The sequence below is a fragment of the Puccinia triticina genome, chromosome 17A (assembly GCF_026914185.1).
Source record: "Puccinia triticina chromosome 17A, complete sequence".
Lineage (NCBI taxonomy): Eukaryota > Fungi > Basidiomycota > Pucciniomycetes > Pucciniales > Pucciniaceae > Puccinia > Puccinia triticina.
The window spans coordinates 1,876,506-1,892,283 of record NC_070574.1 but is presented as its reverse complement, the minus strand read 5'-3'; the positions used below and the strand labels follow the sequence as shown (position 1 = coordinate 1,892,283).

General features: G+C 47.8%; 4 protein-coding genes across 4 annotated transcripts; 1 reads left to right on the top strand and 3 right to left on the bottom strand.

Annotated features, from left to right (window-relative positions):
- Nucleotides 1–5,132: 5,132 nt before the first annotated feature.
- Nucleotides 5,133–7,171, bottom strand: PtA15_17A148 (uncharacterized protein; the record flags this gene model as incomplete). The annotated part of the gene is made up of 9 exons (XM_053164233.1): nt 5,133–5,145; nt 5,263–5,438; nt 5,510–5,654; nt 5,722–6,194; nt 6,266–6,457; nt 6,544–6,648; nt 6,771–6,805; nt 6,883–7,083; nt 7,147–7,171. 9 exons carry the CDS (start codon nt 7,169–7,171, stop codon nt 5,133–5,135), a joined length of 1,365 nt encoding a protein of 454 aa, XP_053028221.1.
- A 151-nt stretch (nt 7,172–7,322) lies between these two features.
- On the top strand, nt 7,323–8,252 carry PtA15_17A147 (uncharacterized protein; the record flags this gene model as incomplete). The annotated part of the gene is made up of 2 exons (XM_053164232.1): nt 7,323–7,778; nt 7,893–8,252. The coding sequence occupies 2 exons, from the start codon at nt 7,323–7,325 to the stop codon at nt 8,250–8,252; spliced, it is 816 nt and encodes a 271-aa protein (XP_053028220.1).
- Nucleotides 8,253–8,851: 599 nt separating this feature from the next.
- PtA15_17A146 (uncharacterized protein) lies at nt 8,852–10,989 on the bottom strand (the record flags this gene model as incomplete). The annotated part of the gene is made up of 8 exons (XM_053164231.1): nt 8,852–9,085; nt 9,173–9,248; nt 9,337–9,848; nt 9,951–10,023; nt 10,090–10,179; nt 10,252–10,403; nt 10,477–10,679; nt 10,776–10,989. The coding sequence occupies 8 exons, from the start codon at nt 10,987–10,989 to the stop codon at nt 8,852–8,854; spliced, it is 1,554 nt and encodes a 517-aa protein (XP_053028219.1).
- A 1,027-nt stretch (nt 10,990–12,016) lies between these two features.
- Nucleotides 12,017–12,889, bottom strand: PtA15_17A145 (uncharacterized protein; the record flags this gene model as incomplete). The annotated part of the gene is made up of 1 exon (XM_053164230.1): nt 12,017–12,889. One exon carries the CDS (start codon nt 12,887–12,889, stop codon nt 12,017–12,019), a length of 873 nt encoding a protein of 290 aa, XP_053028218.1.
- Between the last annotated feature and the right edge of the window lie 2,889 nt (nt 12,890–15,778).

Genomic DNA, 15,778 nt, shown 5'->3' with positions numbered 1-15,778 from the left:
GACTGTTTGAAGATGTAACAAAAAAGTTATACAGTTAGTAGGAATTTTTGTACTAATCCCACCGCACACCCCCTCAATATTCCAAAAAACTCAGGAAAAGCAAAGAATGCACATGTGTAAGTGCCCTGAAATTTTTGTGGGGCTTGGATGTGTAACAAAAAAGTTATTCCCTTAGTACATACCCCAGAAAAGGGGGTATGCAAAAAATAATTAATTAATTAAGAGTTGGGTTTTTTGGAAGTTTGAATGCATGATAATTCTTTTCAGGATTTTAGATGAATTTTAAGCCTATTTGCGTCGCGTAGAAATGAGTAGAAAAAATCCGGGTGTGAATGCGGAAAAGGGGGTATAAAAAAACCGGGTACAAATGCGGAAAAACCGGGTATTTTTAGTAGCCCCCTAAAATAAAGTATAAAAACATCAAATGTTATTAATAATTCATTACTATTATTATATCAATATTTAAAGGGATAAAAGGAAGACTTTTGGACATGTAAACATGTCTCTAAGGCTGACATCAATAGGGGGTTTCAAACATGGTGCAGGTCCCATTTCAGGAACCCCAATTCAGGGAAACAAGGTTCCTGCAAAATGAATTTTCAAATTATTTAGGTATGTTTTTTGGGTAAAATTGGGTGGGTGTGTTTCAGGTGCCCTGATTTTGTGAATTGGGGGTTCCTGAAACAGGACCTGCACCATGTTTGAAACCCCCTAATGCTCACATCTGATGAGCAAGTGTTATCTTGTAGGGGTTGCGCCATACTCTGAGGGAAGGCTACACAAAATGTGCACGCTAGTAAATCAGTGCCACTTTCAAATTACCCCCTTCATGGAAATCCAGTGGATCCGGGATTTTTGGTGAATTTCTGTGGGTGGCAGTGTTAATATGAAACACCTCAAATTCTATAGGTTGGAAGAGACTACAAACTAAGATATTTTATTTAAACCCATGATAAGAGGGAAAGTAAATGTATAGCTTCAAAAATTCCTCCCACCAAAACTGAGAATCTTGGCCCTGCAAAACAGGGTGATAGCACCCAATTCCCTCCTGCCAAGGGCTGTTGGAGGCTTGGTTTGAAAGACACAAACCCGCAGCAGAGGGAATCTGTTAAGTTTGGGGTCAAGGAAGCACACAGAGAGATTTTGATCTACAGAATTGTAATGTGGAAAAATAGGAAAAATAATCTGATTGTTAGTTATTGGTCTTGATGTTGATGGTGTTGTTGTTGGTGATGATGAGTGAGGAGGAATTATTACTAGTCTCTTCTTCATGATTGTAAAAACATGAAGATGAAACTAGTACGTGGGGGTGAAACACATTGGAGTGAAGACAATCAAATTGAAGGCTTTGAGGTTGTTGTGAGGCAAGCCGCATGAACAAGGTTATGGAAGATAAGAAACAGAATTTGGGACACTGAGATAAAGAGAGATTTCAAGTGGTTTTTACAAGAAAGATGATAAATTTAAGGGTCAAGGGTTGATTGCTTGATCAGTAGAAGTTTTCAGGGTATCTTGAGAATTTGGCTGCTGGATAAAAATGATGGAGCCAACAAGCCTGAATAACCCTTTGGCATGAATCTCAGCTTTTTATAGACTCTTGGAATGGCCAGTACTCATTTCAGATTGTGAATGGCTAGGTCATGGCTCCAGCACGGTGTCTGAGGTGCTATCCAGGGTTTAAATCAGGTTTAAAAGTCCAGGTTAGCTATGTAAACTTGTAACAACAAAGGGTACTGGCAAGGTTTTATATCCGGTTCATGCTGCAGCAGGGAAATGGAATTTGACAAGTTTGTGGTGAATCCTGGGTGCTGGATCTCTTTGAAATCCCAGACCAACTTCTCCCAATAAAGCCCTAGGTAACCTGATTTGGCTGTACTTCAACCAGGACTTGCCATTGGTTATGCCCAGCCAGCCTTTCTTCTGATGTATAGCACTCAGTCTTGGTGGCCCCAGGCACCCTTGCAAACATTCCAGAGTTTTTCACAGAAGATTTAATGGAAGGTTGTGATCAAGAAGTCACATCAGTCCTCATCCTTGACCGCTTGTTTTCTGTCCTGAAAATTTGTGCAAAAAGCTTGTGGACATGTTTTGCCCAGAGGCTGTCAAATTGGATATACACCCAAAGGCATTCATTTCAAGAATATATTTAGGCCAGCAATGTATTCATGGAAGGTATGTTCCAGCTCATTTCCCTCTGCAGAATTCAGATTGAGGTGCAGGAGCAGACTGGATCTGACCTTCATGATTTTTGTAGGACCACATCTCACAGATTCTTCAGTACTTACATTTTTGCCTCAATTGAAACACAAGCATAGAGGCTTGACTTTCCAGTAGAACAGGACTCTGATGTCAAATTTTTACCCCAAAACATTTAATCAACCAGCCTCCTCAGCATATACGCTCACAAAATTGGCTAAACTAATCTGACTTCAGAGTCTGCAAATTTTACTTGATCTTGGTTGCTGTGGTGTTGAGAACCAACTTTTAGGTTAATTTCCATATGTAAGGGACAAAAATGCTTGGCCTAATGGTGCTCCTCTTGCCAGCCCGGGGCGTGCTGTCATCTGGCTTATTTATGTGTGTTGGCTTTTGGGGTTGGCAGTCAGGGGTTTAGTGTGATGGGCACCAAGGTTTGTTGTGTGTGTAATTAGCACCCTCTAATGTCAGCCAGATTGGGTGTTTTGTGTTACGCAACCTGTCCAGCAGAGAGGTAACAACCCTTAACAAACCTGCATGGGCACTGGACTTTTTTTTTTTAAAGTGCTATTGATTTCACATACCACACTATTAATCTAACTACTGGTACATATGTATATACAACTATAAGTTCTAAGATACTGGTGGAATAAGAGAATCTCCACCCAGGGAGGTAAACCGGGTTGCTATCCCACGTTTACCAACCCAAACCCAAAAACCACCACCCACCCAGGGTGGCAAATGAGTTTTTATCTTGCCTCCGGAGGTAAAAATCAACATTGGGTTGCTACATCTGGCAACCCGCTAGCAACTCAATAGGAACTCATCCCATGAGCTCATCCCCCCTCCAAACTCACCAACTTGAATAATACAACAACCCTAGAACAGCTACAACCCACCATCAAAACAGTCATTGAGAGCAATGCAAGTTATCAATGACTGGCTGTCCTACTTTAATATCTACCCAGTCATCAAGATAATCAAAAGCTATTGATGACCAGTTACATATACTAACCATCAAGAATATTGATGACCAGCTATACTGGTCATTGAGAGCTATCTCAATGCCTGGCTCACCGGTCATCAAGAGCTATCTCAATGACTGGCTCACCGTAGCTCTTGATGCCTGGCTTACCGGTCATCAAGAGCTCTCTTGATGACTGGAGCTCTTGATGACTGGCTGCAGTCATATACAGGTCATCAAGAGCTCCCTCAATGACTGGCTGCAGTCATATACCGGTCATCAAGAGCTCTCTCAATGATTGGCTACACCAGTCATTGAGAGCTCTCTTGATGACTGGCTACACTGGTCATCAACATTGAGAGCTCTCTTGATGACTGGCTACACCGGTCATCAAGAGCTCTCTCAATGACTGGCTAAACCTGTCATTGAGAGCTGTCTTGATGACTGGCTAAACCTGTCATTGAGAGCTGTCTTGATGACTGGCTAAACCGGTTATTGAGAGCTGTCTTGATGAGTCCAGATGACTGGCTACATTGGTCATCAATAGCTGTCTTGATGACTGGCTAAACCTGTCATCAAGAGCTGTCTCAATGACCTAACTTATCAAAGTCCCTCCCTATGCGGGAGGTCGGAGTTCGGAGCTTGGGTGGTGGTACGGGGGATATCTCATTTGGGTGGAGCTTAAGTTTGGCTGGTGGCAAAGGGAGGGACTTAGGGGTCTTGGCACATAGGCCACCCACCAAAAAGTGGCAGAAATGCAGCCTGTGGTTTCAACGCTGGCCATTCCAGCTACCGGAACTTAGATGCTCCTCTATGGCGCCAATTTTTAGAGCTCTCCCCCCATCAATCAACCCACCGGACTATTTTTGGTGGATTTATGAAATGAGTCAAGGCAAGCCAGGACAACCCTCATCTGGCGCGGTGCTTGAGTCCGGGGGTCCGAGCACATCCAGTCTTTTTTTGGCTTCTTCATTGTTTCTTTTTTGTTTGACGAGATGTACAGCAAAAGCGAAAAAGCTTGCGGTCCGGCAGGCCCAATTTTGGAATCTCAGCCACTGCCCTTCAAGCCTGTATAGGTCCTGTATGTCAAGCTGCATACAGGAATATCACTGGAAGAAAGATGCTATTTCCTTCATTATTGACATTAGGGTATTGAGGGTTGCACCATTGGAATCCTGGTGCAATTTTACCCCCATCGGCCCCTTCGTCAGGACTAAATACAGCAATACCAGAAAAGCTTGCCAAATTTTGTGGCTGAAATGATTTCTGCATTTCAGCCACAGGCCTGTACAGCTTCACTGTACAGGCAGACAAACCCCGTTTGGGCAGCTGATTTTGCTTGACATGGGTGCCGGGCCGGGCAAGGGGCGAGGGGGGCAGGGGCAGCGAAGGGCCGGAACGAAGTAAAATCACTCCAGGAATCCAATGGTGGGGCCCTCAAGGCCCCAAAGTGGAAAACAAAGAAACTAGGTTTTTTCTTCTGATGGCATTCCTGACGTACAGGAGCCATACAGGCTTTGAGGCTGAAATCAGCGGTCCAAAAGCTGGCCGCAAGCTTTCCTGGCATTGCTGTACCACACCCAACAGTTGGCCCAACACGCAACTCAAGCTCAACCAGTCGCCCGGAGGCGATGTGACATCCTGTACAGTGGAGCTGTACAGGTGTGTGGCTGAAATGCAGCAGGCAATTTTCAGCCTCCCGCACCCGCAAGCTTTTTCGCTTTTGCTGTATCAGAATTCTGAGCAAACAGAACCATAGCCAAGATGCCAGGGTATCTATCAATGCCCGGGACCTCATATGTAGCTTGCAAACCGAGTCAGCTACAGCCTGTGTAAGTTGAACCACCCATTCCCTCAACACAGCGGGTGTTTGGCAGGACGACTCAGGAGGAAATGTGTGTGGATTGCGTGATAGTCATGATAATCAATCGGGGTGGGGAGATACCCGAATAGGACAGTCAGGCTACAACATTTAAGATCGGATTCTGAGAGTGGAAAGGGCGAAGAGAAAGCGAGGGGGAGAGTGCATCAGTTTGACAGGTTCAGCGGGGCAGGAAACGGAAGCGGTTATCCTGTTTGATGTGGTGAGCAGTGTATCTTACTTGAGTTGACCCATGAAGGCAGACTTCTCGGCAGCAGTTTGGAATCTACCGTGGCCGAATTTGGACGAAGTATCGATGAATTTGAGGTTGATCTTCTCCAAGTCCCGACGGGAAGTGTGGGTCATGAGGGATTTTCGGAGCGTGATGACACGCTTCTTGACACCGGGTACCGATCCCTGTAGAAGTAAAAAAAGCCAAGATCAACACCCAATTCTCGCAGCCGTTGGAAGAGGGATAGGCAACGTACCTTGAGCATCAGGAAGTCGTTCTTCACAACACCATATCGGACGAAGCCACCCATGGGTGTGATGGCTTTTTGGGTGGTATCGAACTCAGTGGTGGCGTTGGCCTCATCACCACCCTTGCCAACTCGGAATACCTTCTTGTTGAGTCTGCAGAAAAACCAGAGAAATGAGCGAGAGGTTGGAGGGAAAATTAGGAGGGGGAGCAGGGACGAACTCAGTTCGGTGGTGGTAACCGTCCTGACCAGCACGGGCCACGGTGAACATGACCTTGGAAGGATGCCAAGCTCCAATACAGGCGACCTTTCGGAGACCTTTGTGGGTTTTTCGGGGGAGTTTCTTGGTACCCCAACGGTGAGTGACACCCTCGAAACCTTTACCCTTGGTGACGGCAATGACATCGATGTTCTCGTTCTGCTCGAAGACGGACGAGACGTCGAAGGTCTTCTCGAAGTGCGACTTGGCAAAGTCGACCTTGTCGGCAACGCTTCCACCGTTCACCTGGATCTCCATCAGGTGGGCCTTCTTCTGCTTCAGACCAGTCTTCCGGATCTGAGTGTGCGCCAACACTCGAACAACAGTACAGTACTTGCGAATTCGCTCCAGCTCTCGTGCAATAGAGCCAGTCGAAGACTCGGCGTGCTTCTTGGCGTATTTGGTGAACGCTTTCTTCTTCGATCGGTACCAGTTCTAAAGAAAACGTGCTGCACATCAGTTGGTGCTGTATGGAGGGCTGCTGGGAGTGGGTAACCAGTTCCTACCTTGTAGAAGCGACGTTTGACTTCGTCGGAGAGATGTTCGGCCCATACGGTGGTAAGGGATCGGAGACCTCTGGGAGTTTCGACGTAACCGACAACACCGACGATGACCATGGGTGGGGTCTCGACAATGGTGACGGCCTCGACGACCTCACGTTTGTGCATCTTGGATCCGGGTCGGTCAAGATCACGGAGCTAGCGGATTGCAAAAGTAAGGGGGATCAATTCAGTCAGCTTTGGGGCCGCGCGAGGATCACGTAGAGTGGACGGTTTTGACGTACAATGTGGGTCATACCAGCCTTGTAACCAAGCATGGCGGTGAGGTGGACGGGCTTGGTCTTGTCATCACGGGGGAAAGATTTAACTTTACCGCGGTGTCGGGCAGCCTAATGAGTGAGAGAAGTTGGGATCGCAGAAAGCGGATTGATGCCCGGGGGAGAGTGTTGAGTCAGATAAGTTGCTGAATTGAGTGCTGCGCATACCCTCACAAGGAGACAGAGGCGCATACCCTTTTCCTTGGCAAGAATCCGGTCGAACCGTGTCCTGTTAGCGAAAGCCATGCCAAGATCAGTCAGTGAGCTCTGGTGGGAAACCATCTACGGCGGCTACAAGAAACATACGAGGGTGTTCCCATTTCCGGTGAGACATCTTGAAGTAGGCGGTCGGGTCCTGGTCTGAGGGGGCAGGCGGGGGATGTTGGTCGGATGATGAGTATAGGGCGGCGAGTGTGGAAGGGGGTAAGGTGGTACTGACCTTCCGGGTCGGGTGTTCTTGAGGGATGGTGATCGAGAAAGATGGCCGGGGAACAGCGCCTGCCGGTTCTACTGGGCGTGGGCTGGTGAGACTCGCAATAATGGGCGGGGCTGATTAGGTTTCAGGTCCACTTGGTCCAGCTTTCGCTATAGGCATATCATATCCTTGTAATCCACCCGCAGCCGCACGCCGCGTGCTGCTTGTGTCGCACAACGCGCACGCGAGAACGACGCTGCTCCACGGGGTCCCCCGTCCCAGAGAACCCCTCGATTGCCAAACTGCCTTTCAATTCCAGTCGAATGCCATCATGCCTGGAATCGGATTGCCCGAAGGAATCACCCCGGACGGTCAGGGCTCGCTGGGTACCGAGGAACTGGACTACTTGACGTCATCGCTTGCGCTCGCAGCCGCCGACCCCGTAGGACTTGAGTCGAGCCGGCCGCCGCAAACCAATCCAGTCCTGAAAGAATCGACGACCAGCGATGACTTGATCCCTGCAGGAGACCCCTGTCACCATAACCTGAAGCTCCGCAACTTGTCGGTGCAGCTGTTGCAGCGGGTCACTGCTCGGACGATCCTCGGCTTCGTCCTGTCCCTGCTCGAGGGTGAAGACCTGGCACCTTTCCGCAACAACCAGCCCTCCGACCTCTCTTCTTCTACCTACTCCCTCACACGCGAATCAATCATCAAGTCCGTCCAGAAAAACCGCGACTCGTTCGCCAGACAGTCCCGCTCTGAGGCTCAGCTCATCATTGGTAACTGCGTACGCCTTACATCCTCTTCTTCACCCACATTGCATCATTAAACTTCCCCCAATAGATACTTACCAAATATCTACACCCTGGCATTTTCCCGGGTGACCTACTGTCGACGACAGTTACTAATCACTCGAGCAAAGATCCTGGACGACTTTGAAAACGACTTGACAGAATCCAATGATGATAACCGAAATGCAGCAGATGAACTAGAAGCGAAAGAAAAGGGAGATGCAAGAAAACTAGAAAGGAGATTGAACGAAGAAAGCGTGTCAAGGATAGTAGAAGAACAGTTGAAGGAATTGATCACGAATCAATTCACAGAGTATTCGCACCAGTTCCTCAATCCGGATGATGATCATTCGGCGTTCAGTAGATCGATCAGTTTGGTCGAGGCCTCGAACTTGATCAGCTTCTCCGGTCAAGTCTTTTACTGGAATCGATTCTTTGATCTTCTCTTTCTTAGCCCCAATCCACTGTAACTGTTGCTCTCATACAACTAACATGTATGCATATATATCATTTAAATTCTCTCTGCTGCATCGTTGCCCAATATCCAAGTTATCATTCCAAATCCAAGGACAGTTACATTTCTAATAATTCTGTAATAAAATGAGATACACCATTGCGACAAGTTGAAAGTCCGAAAAGGCTCTCCGGTAATACCAAGTCTGTATGCTTGTGTGTTCAGAGGGCATCCAAGTCAAGAGCGACCAATAGATTTGATTTGTCCCTCCATAGCATGTGACTTGATGATATCTAGCGTCAGTCCTTGCTTCTGACACAGGTCACGCAACAGTTTGATTACCTATCTGAATCAGTTTCTTTGCTCTCTGGATACGACTGAAATTTATTCATCCATTTTTGTATGGCCATCCCATCACGTAGTTTCAAAGCCCTCCGCACTCTACCAATCAAGTGAATATTGCGAGGTATGAAAAGACCACCGCCCACCAGAAAAATATCTATACAAATAAGAAGCCCCTTTTCTTCATATACCACACGGAAAGAGAAAAACCCCACGTGATCGGATCAGATGATCAATATTAAATCCAGTTGAACGTATGAATAAATGATAATTTCAAAGATTTTGAACAGTTTGAAAAACTTGTTGGTTCCATTCCTCTTCCCAGCAAGACCAAGACCTACAACCACTAGACTGAAGCCGATCGAGATCCTTGTCATTAGTTGAAAGAACCGCACCATACATCGCATTTTCTATGCCTGTTTGCAGGTCTTTCAGGGTACGACTGTTACTGTTTGATGACGCCAATTCTTTCATACTGCGTGCTGGATTGAATCCCGTTAGAAGTTCCTGGGTGTGCGTTTTTGAAGTAAGAGGGGCCCTGGCTCGTCAGTACTTGGGGTGGGAAGGAGCAGAGAAGGGCAAGATTGTATTTACCTTTAATTGCTCAGATAATTCGACAGCGGAATCGAAAACCAACCCGTTTTGGCCATGCTTTACCAACTCCGAGATGCTAAAGCCGTAAAACATAAACACAAGAAAAAAGATGAGAAGAGAGATGATATGTTTCTGCTCGAGAGAGCAAGAGGGAGAGAACGGACCAGTTGAAGTTCCTCGCACAGACGGGCAACCGACAGCCGAACATATCGACGACTTTCATGGGCAAGTCCAGGCCTGAGGAGCTTTGATGGAGACTGATCCCGAGGTCAGCGGCGCCCAACAACTGCCGATAGTGTTCAGGGTCGTCAAACCAGACGGATTGGCAGACGATCCCGAGCTCTTTCCATCCTTCCTCGCTCGACGTTCGCTCAATTATCTCGAGATAATGCGCTTTCAACGGCCCTTTTCCGGTGATCAAACAGAGGAGTTTCGGAATCGATTTTTGGCTCTTTTTGGATCGTGCATACATCGAAAGAGCATCGATTAGGACGCTGAAATCTTCGTCGATCGTCCAGGACGTCGACGATACCACCAGCGCTGGCCTATCCGCTTTCATCTTCGCAGTCTTGGTCTCTGGATCTTCGTACGATAGTATGGTTTCTTTCTCAAGTTCACCCCCGATAAACATCTGCTGTAAAACCGAATTATAGTTGAATGATGATTGACTAAGGAACTAGAAGGTGCGGAAAGCATGTTAGATCTATGCGCTTTAGATTCTGGTCAGATGAGCGTCTCTGAGAGCAGAAATTAGTGTTTGGAAAGAGATGGAACCAACAGAATGTATCTCCGGGACCGTCAACCGACAGAAGGACTTAGGCGGCCGATCATAAAAAACTTTTTTCGAACCTCTGATCCAAATAGACAATCAGCAAAAGCTCGAGATTGAAGGAATCAATTTCAAAGAGAAAATTAACCGTAAATTCCACATTTCAGATAAGGCTTGTTTCTCTGCTTCTGTCACAAAAAGATGGAGCGTGGCGTGTTTCCCAAACTTTGCTTCTATCCTGTCCGAAAGTCGATCAACGGTTCAATTCATTTTGGTATGCATGGGTAAGACGGGATGGACAGATACAAACCATTTGGCAAGACGGACCATCGGATGACGTTCTGTTCGGAACTTGAGAGCAAGAATCGAATATGCCGTGTTGTGCCAGTCAATTATCAGTTTGGAGCCTATCATCAATCTTGAAAGTTGGACGATCGGAAGGGTTGGAATCGCTGGTGGATTCTGTGTGTGTGTGAAACATCTTAGTGAGTTGTCATTGAGATCCGGACACGAGATAATGGGGCCGATTGTTTACCTGGACCATGATGTAGGAAGACTGGTTGGCTTTGAAGAGGAGAGCCCATGCCAAGCTTGCGCTGAGATAGAGCGCCTTGAGTGGACCGATGACGAGCACGAAGAATATTCGGGGCAAGAGGGAAGAGATCCGATCGGGAAATTCGGCCAAATTGACGAGTTTGATGTTAGGGTGTTGAAGGAGGGCATTGGGAGGCTTGGAATCTAGAAGGCCAGATGTCAAAGGAGGACCGAAAGCTCAGTTCGCTTGCGCGCGTAATGTTTTCCAGAGTGACTCTTTAAGCAGGATGAATGGCCGACCTGTGTAGGCAAATATGGATACGTACCACTGCTGGTCTGCAAACGAAAGCGCGTGTCGCATCATCCGGGGACTTCGGCCTACATCGCCGAGCACGACAATCGCAATCGACTCTTTCCCGGCTGTAGATTTCCTTCCATGGAGTCTATGAACCAGCGCGATCGTGGACAGAAGGAAGAGAGTGAGTGCCCCGCTGGTCTGGACGAGGCTGGACATTGTTCTCCGCTGGTGTGGTTTATTCAAAGCAAAACTCGCACTGATGATCACAGCGGGCCAACTTGCCAAGTCAAACCGGCCCGCCGCTCCGCCCCGCGGTTGACTGACATCATCGTCTCACTTCGGCATTGTCTCTTCTTCTGTATGTAGCTCAATAAACGCCCAGAAGGCTTGTCTTTACCAGCTTGTGACTTAGTCCACATTAACACCTTTTGTTACTTCACACTGTCCTCACTGAAACAAGCTCCATCTGGACACCTGGAGAATGCATGGGCTTTTTTCTGGATTTGTAAATGAAGGAACTTGGACATAATTTCAACGATTTACCTGAATACTTTGCTTGCTAGGCCTGTGACACCCTGTCATCTTGGCTGGGCAAAGCAGAAGCTGTAGGGGCTGACCCGACGGGCTGGGCAGTTTGCACTTCGGCGAGATGGAACTGGGCTGCATTGGGGTTGAGCAAGGAACAGCTCGGTCCGCTCGCTTGTCGAGAGGGATATATGATGTATATTACAAGTCTTTGAAATCTTCCGGTGATTAATTTAATATAAGTATTCAAGAAGCGACTCAAGGGGGGATAATTGAAGCTCAAGATCTATCCAAAAATAGTAGAGAAATGTTCGTCGCAGTCAATGGATAAACAAAGAAATAAGAAGAAAAAAAACATAGGATAAACAAAGAAATAAGAAGAAAAAAAACATAGGATGGTGATAACTAGATCAATAAGATAAAATTTTATACAATGAGAGCGAAATAGTGTCGACTGAGAAGGTATAGAAAATTTCCAGGATGAACCTGTTGCTCGTCCGTCGAGTTTATGCAGCATGTAAACGAAAAGCGAAAAAAGGGAAACGAGTCGAAGGATATCCAGATATTCACAGAAGCTAAAAGAATGGGCACACCACAAAGATATCTCAGTTAAATGACAAGCTGTTTGGGAGCCAAAAGCTAAGGGGTATAACATACCTGGTGGCGAGTCCTGCCTCCAAAGGAATTAGCAGTTGATTTAAGTGAAGTGAGGTACGATTTAATTTGAGAACAACCCCATTGCGGGAAAGGGACACTTCGGCAGAGAGATTTCCCAAGACTGGTAGTCGGTTTTCCTTGGAGGAGCAGAAGATTGAGGTTTGGTTGCTTTGGAGTTGCAGAGCCTAGAGATTTGAGGCTGCTTTGACCAGCTGGGAAGGGCATTGGGGTTACAGCCAAGGGAAGCAAATGCGGCAGGCTTGTCGAGTTGCGAATCATCAAGCCACTGCTTAGTTGTCGAGTTACTTGGGTTTGAGAAGCGACTGATCCGGACAGCATTCCAGCCGCTGTAAAAGGTGGTTTGGTGTAGCTCCATTCCTTCAGCATTCTTGTGAGCAAAGAAGGCCGATGATCTGGATGGGGATGTGGAGTGGACATCGAAGGTGTTCGCTTGGAATTGAGTCAGTCGGCCAGCTCCTTGACCTTCGGCAAGTGGACTGCTCTTGAACACGAAAGGTCGGCGGTTTGCTCTGCGTTTCCGGCCCGCCCTGAGCTTGTCAATACGGTTCATTTTGACATCTTCGACCCGTTTGGAGCTCAGGCCGTTCCCGGCCATAGAGGAAAATCTCCACATGGGTAGGGTCTGGGAGGAACAGCAGAGGCCCGACATAGACTTCTCGGTGTCTGGAAGGAAACGCGTTACGCGGAGGGTTTGAGGGGGCTGCGTTGCCGGCTGAGACAGAGTGTTGTGGGGAAAATCTTTGTAGTTGTCCTTCTTGGTCGATATCCAAGAGGCAGACGGATGGGCGTTGGCGATGATCGAGACAGTTGTATCAGTGTTGTGTTCCATCGTTGGGCTGAAATGGTAGGTAGTCTGCGCTACACCACTGATATTTGATGAATCCGGTCGATTGTTGGTGGGTAGGGAGGTCATCGGTATATGCACTAGTGTATTAATGAACCAAGTATTCTAGACGGTTACAAGCGCTCAGAAGATTGGCCGATAACGATGGTGAGGATTGGAGGTGGGAAACAAGGGCCTTGGTTGTAGGGGGATACTAAAAAAATGAAGTAAACTGGGCAGCTTGTTCGCGCGTTTCCACTGTGGGAAGCCTGGTAATAGTGGTGGTTGTCAAGTTCCGAAAGATGGGAGAGAGTTTTTTTCTTATGAGGTAGAAAATGAATGAACTGGCGGGATGGCGACCAAGTGGCAAAGCGCGTTTGGTTCGGTCTTTATCCACTTCAATCCGTGTCGCTCTTACGGTGCGAGGGGGGCCCAAGCGGTGCAGGGGGCCTGTTGGGCTTTTTGTCCCACGGACACTTAGTTCAATTATTCTCAGCAGGACTGAGAGCATCCGCATCCGTTGCTAAGTTAGTCTGGACTAACTAGCTCGGATTACGGTCGGACTGAGCTAATCCGAGTGGCCGACCGCATCGACGTAGATTGGGAGGTCCGAGGCTATCGGAGATTATGTGATTAGGTGCCTGTATGGTATGTGTTTGGCACCTAAACACACAGAGTTCATGCCATTGAGCATGATGCATATTCATTTTATAGGTTAGTCCGAGGACTAGTGGGGGCTAGATTTATACCCCACTAGCTCCAAACCAAGCTCCGGGTCAAGTTGATCCCCGGTTAATCCAACCCGATGCGGTTGCGGGGTCGAACTAAGTGCCCTAATCCGGGCTAACTTAGCGCCCGGTGCGGATGGTCTGAGGGGGTCGCCTTGCGATCGGGAGCGCGTAGCTATACAGCGTGGATCTCATTCGGCAAACATGATCGAACTTGACACAAGTCCCTTGTACCCAGTATGGCAGAGGGGCGCGAGGCGGCGTGTGCAACCCCACTACACACCCGGGGGACTGGTTCGTCAGTTCGGCGTCCTCCGCTGCGTCACTGTGACCAGCTGTGACCCCGCAACTGTTGGACGCCTTGGCTGCGTAGTTTGGGCGGACCCCTTCTGTGCGCCATGGCCATACGCCACCCTGGCTGGCGTGATGGCGCCATGGAGCCGCGCTCACGCGGGCCCGAGTGGGCGCATGCATGGCGTTCCGGCCATGATGGCGTCGTGGGTGGGCGGCGCTGTGGCGATGTGGCTGCGCATGACGGATGGGCAAAGGGGCGTGGGGGGGCCGCGGTCATTCTATATCCGAGGACGCAGTCGGGTCGGCCTTCATGACGGGCAGGGAAGCCTTTCGGGTACGTCGGGACGGTGAGGGTTGAGGTGTGTCATAAAACGTCACATGTGCCTCTTGTGAGACGATCGGAGGGTTCACCCTCGGTGGCGGTTAGGTGCGCCTCTGCTGTCTGGCTCTGGGCGCCTAGGCGGGGTATATCACCATGGCCCATGGTCGAGTCTCGGGCGCCATGTTGAGGTCCCACCCGCCGTGTCAATGACGGGGGTAACCTCGCAAGAGGGACGGCCGATGTGAGGCCTCTGATCGGTCCGTGTGGCAGGATCATATGGCATCCATCAGCACATCCAAGAATGATTTGAAACGCCGGGACTATGCAGGCGTCATTATGGCAGCGCCGCGACCGGCTTGGAGGTAGCCCTCACGCCTCTTTTTTAGGTTTTTTGTTTTTTATATTGGGGGTTTTTTGTTTTTGATTATTGCGCATTGTATAATATATTCATCTACCGGACAGACGTTTTCGCACAAGGCAATACAAGTGTAAATACAAGGGAGAAGTAATGGCGAGGATTCTGTTGAGAATTCAGTACATAAAAACAGGGTAGGAAACAAAAAAGGGGAAATGGAAAAAAGAAGAATGTAGGATAAAGTGAGAGGAGTAAAAGGACGCGAGCAGAGCCCGGGTACAAGAAAGTCAGGAAGATGTAAGGAGTCAATTTGCAAAGTGAAAACCAGATATCCTTCTGCTCATCAGTCATTAAACTGTCAAAAACAAAAGGGACTGCCTGTAATAAGATTTTGAAGTCGCGTCCGACCAAACTATTGATGTGCTTGATTAGATACCTTGGTTTGAAGGACTCAATGTTGAGGGAAGTACGGGTGAATGAAGCCAATCTACCAATCAACTGTTCTTTATTGGTGTCTGAAATATTTGCCACAAGGTCACGTGCCAGATATTTGACAGCCCCAAGGAGCACCACATGCAAAATCTCCACAGGTGTGTCTTTCACTCCGTCAAACCCTGACCACATTGCAGACCCATCATTAGGACCAGAAAAATTATATAAAATAGAAAGTATATGATGCAAACTCACCAATGAGTTCCAAGAATGGGCTGCATAGCTGGTGACGCATTGATTCGTTTAATGCCAAACTTTCCATTTTTGCTTTGAGAGTCTCATTTTTTCTTGAATCTATCAAAAACCTTGTTGTAATTGTATCTTTCAGACCAAATTGTTTCTCCTTGTTGATAAATTTGTTGAAGCTTTTGCCTGTTGCAATATCATACAACATGTGGCATCTCTTCTTGGTTTGCAACCACTTGCGGGCTTTTCTAGGCCTCTGAAAAGTTGACAAACAATCCGTCATTCATGATAAAATCAAAATCAGCTGCTGAAACATCTGCCAGGCTAGAAGGTGACCAATACCTCAGATCCAAATTCATCTCTCAGGCAGAAGTGGCGTATATATGTCTTGGTTCTTCTGAACTTCTTCATCCTGACTGACAAACTACACATTCTGCAAGGGTTGAGAGCTGAGCCAGGGTTGGGTGTGGATGTGATCTCTGCGTGCATGGGGGAGTCGCCCAAGAAACAAAATACAGATGAAGTCACCCATACCGGTTGAGAAATACTGTGATTGTACGCCTCAAAGCCAACTGTGGTCATATCACTGACCAAAAGCAAAG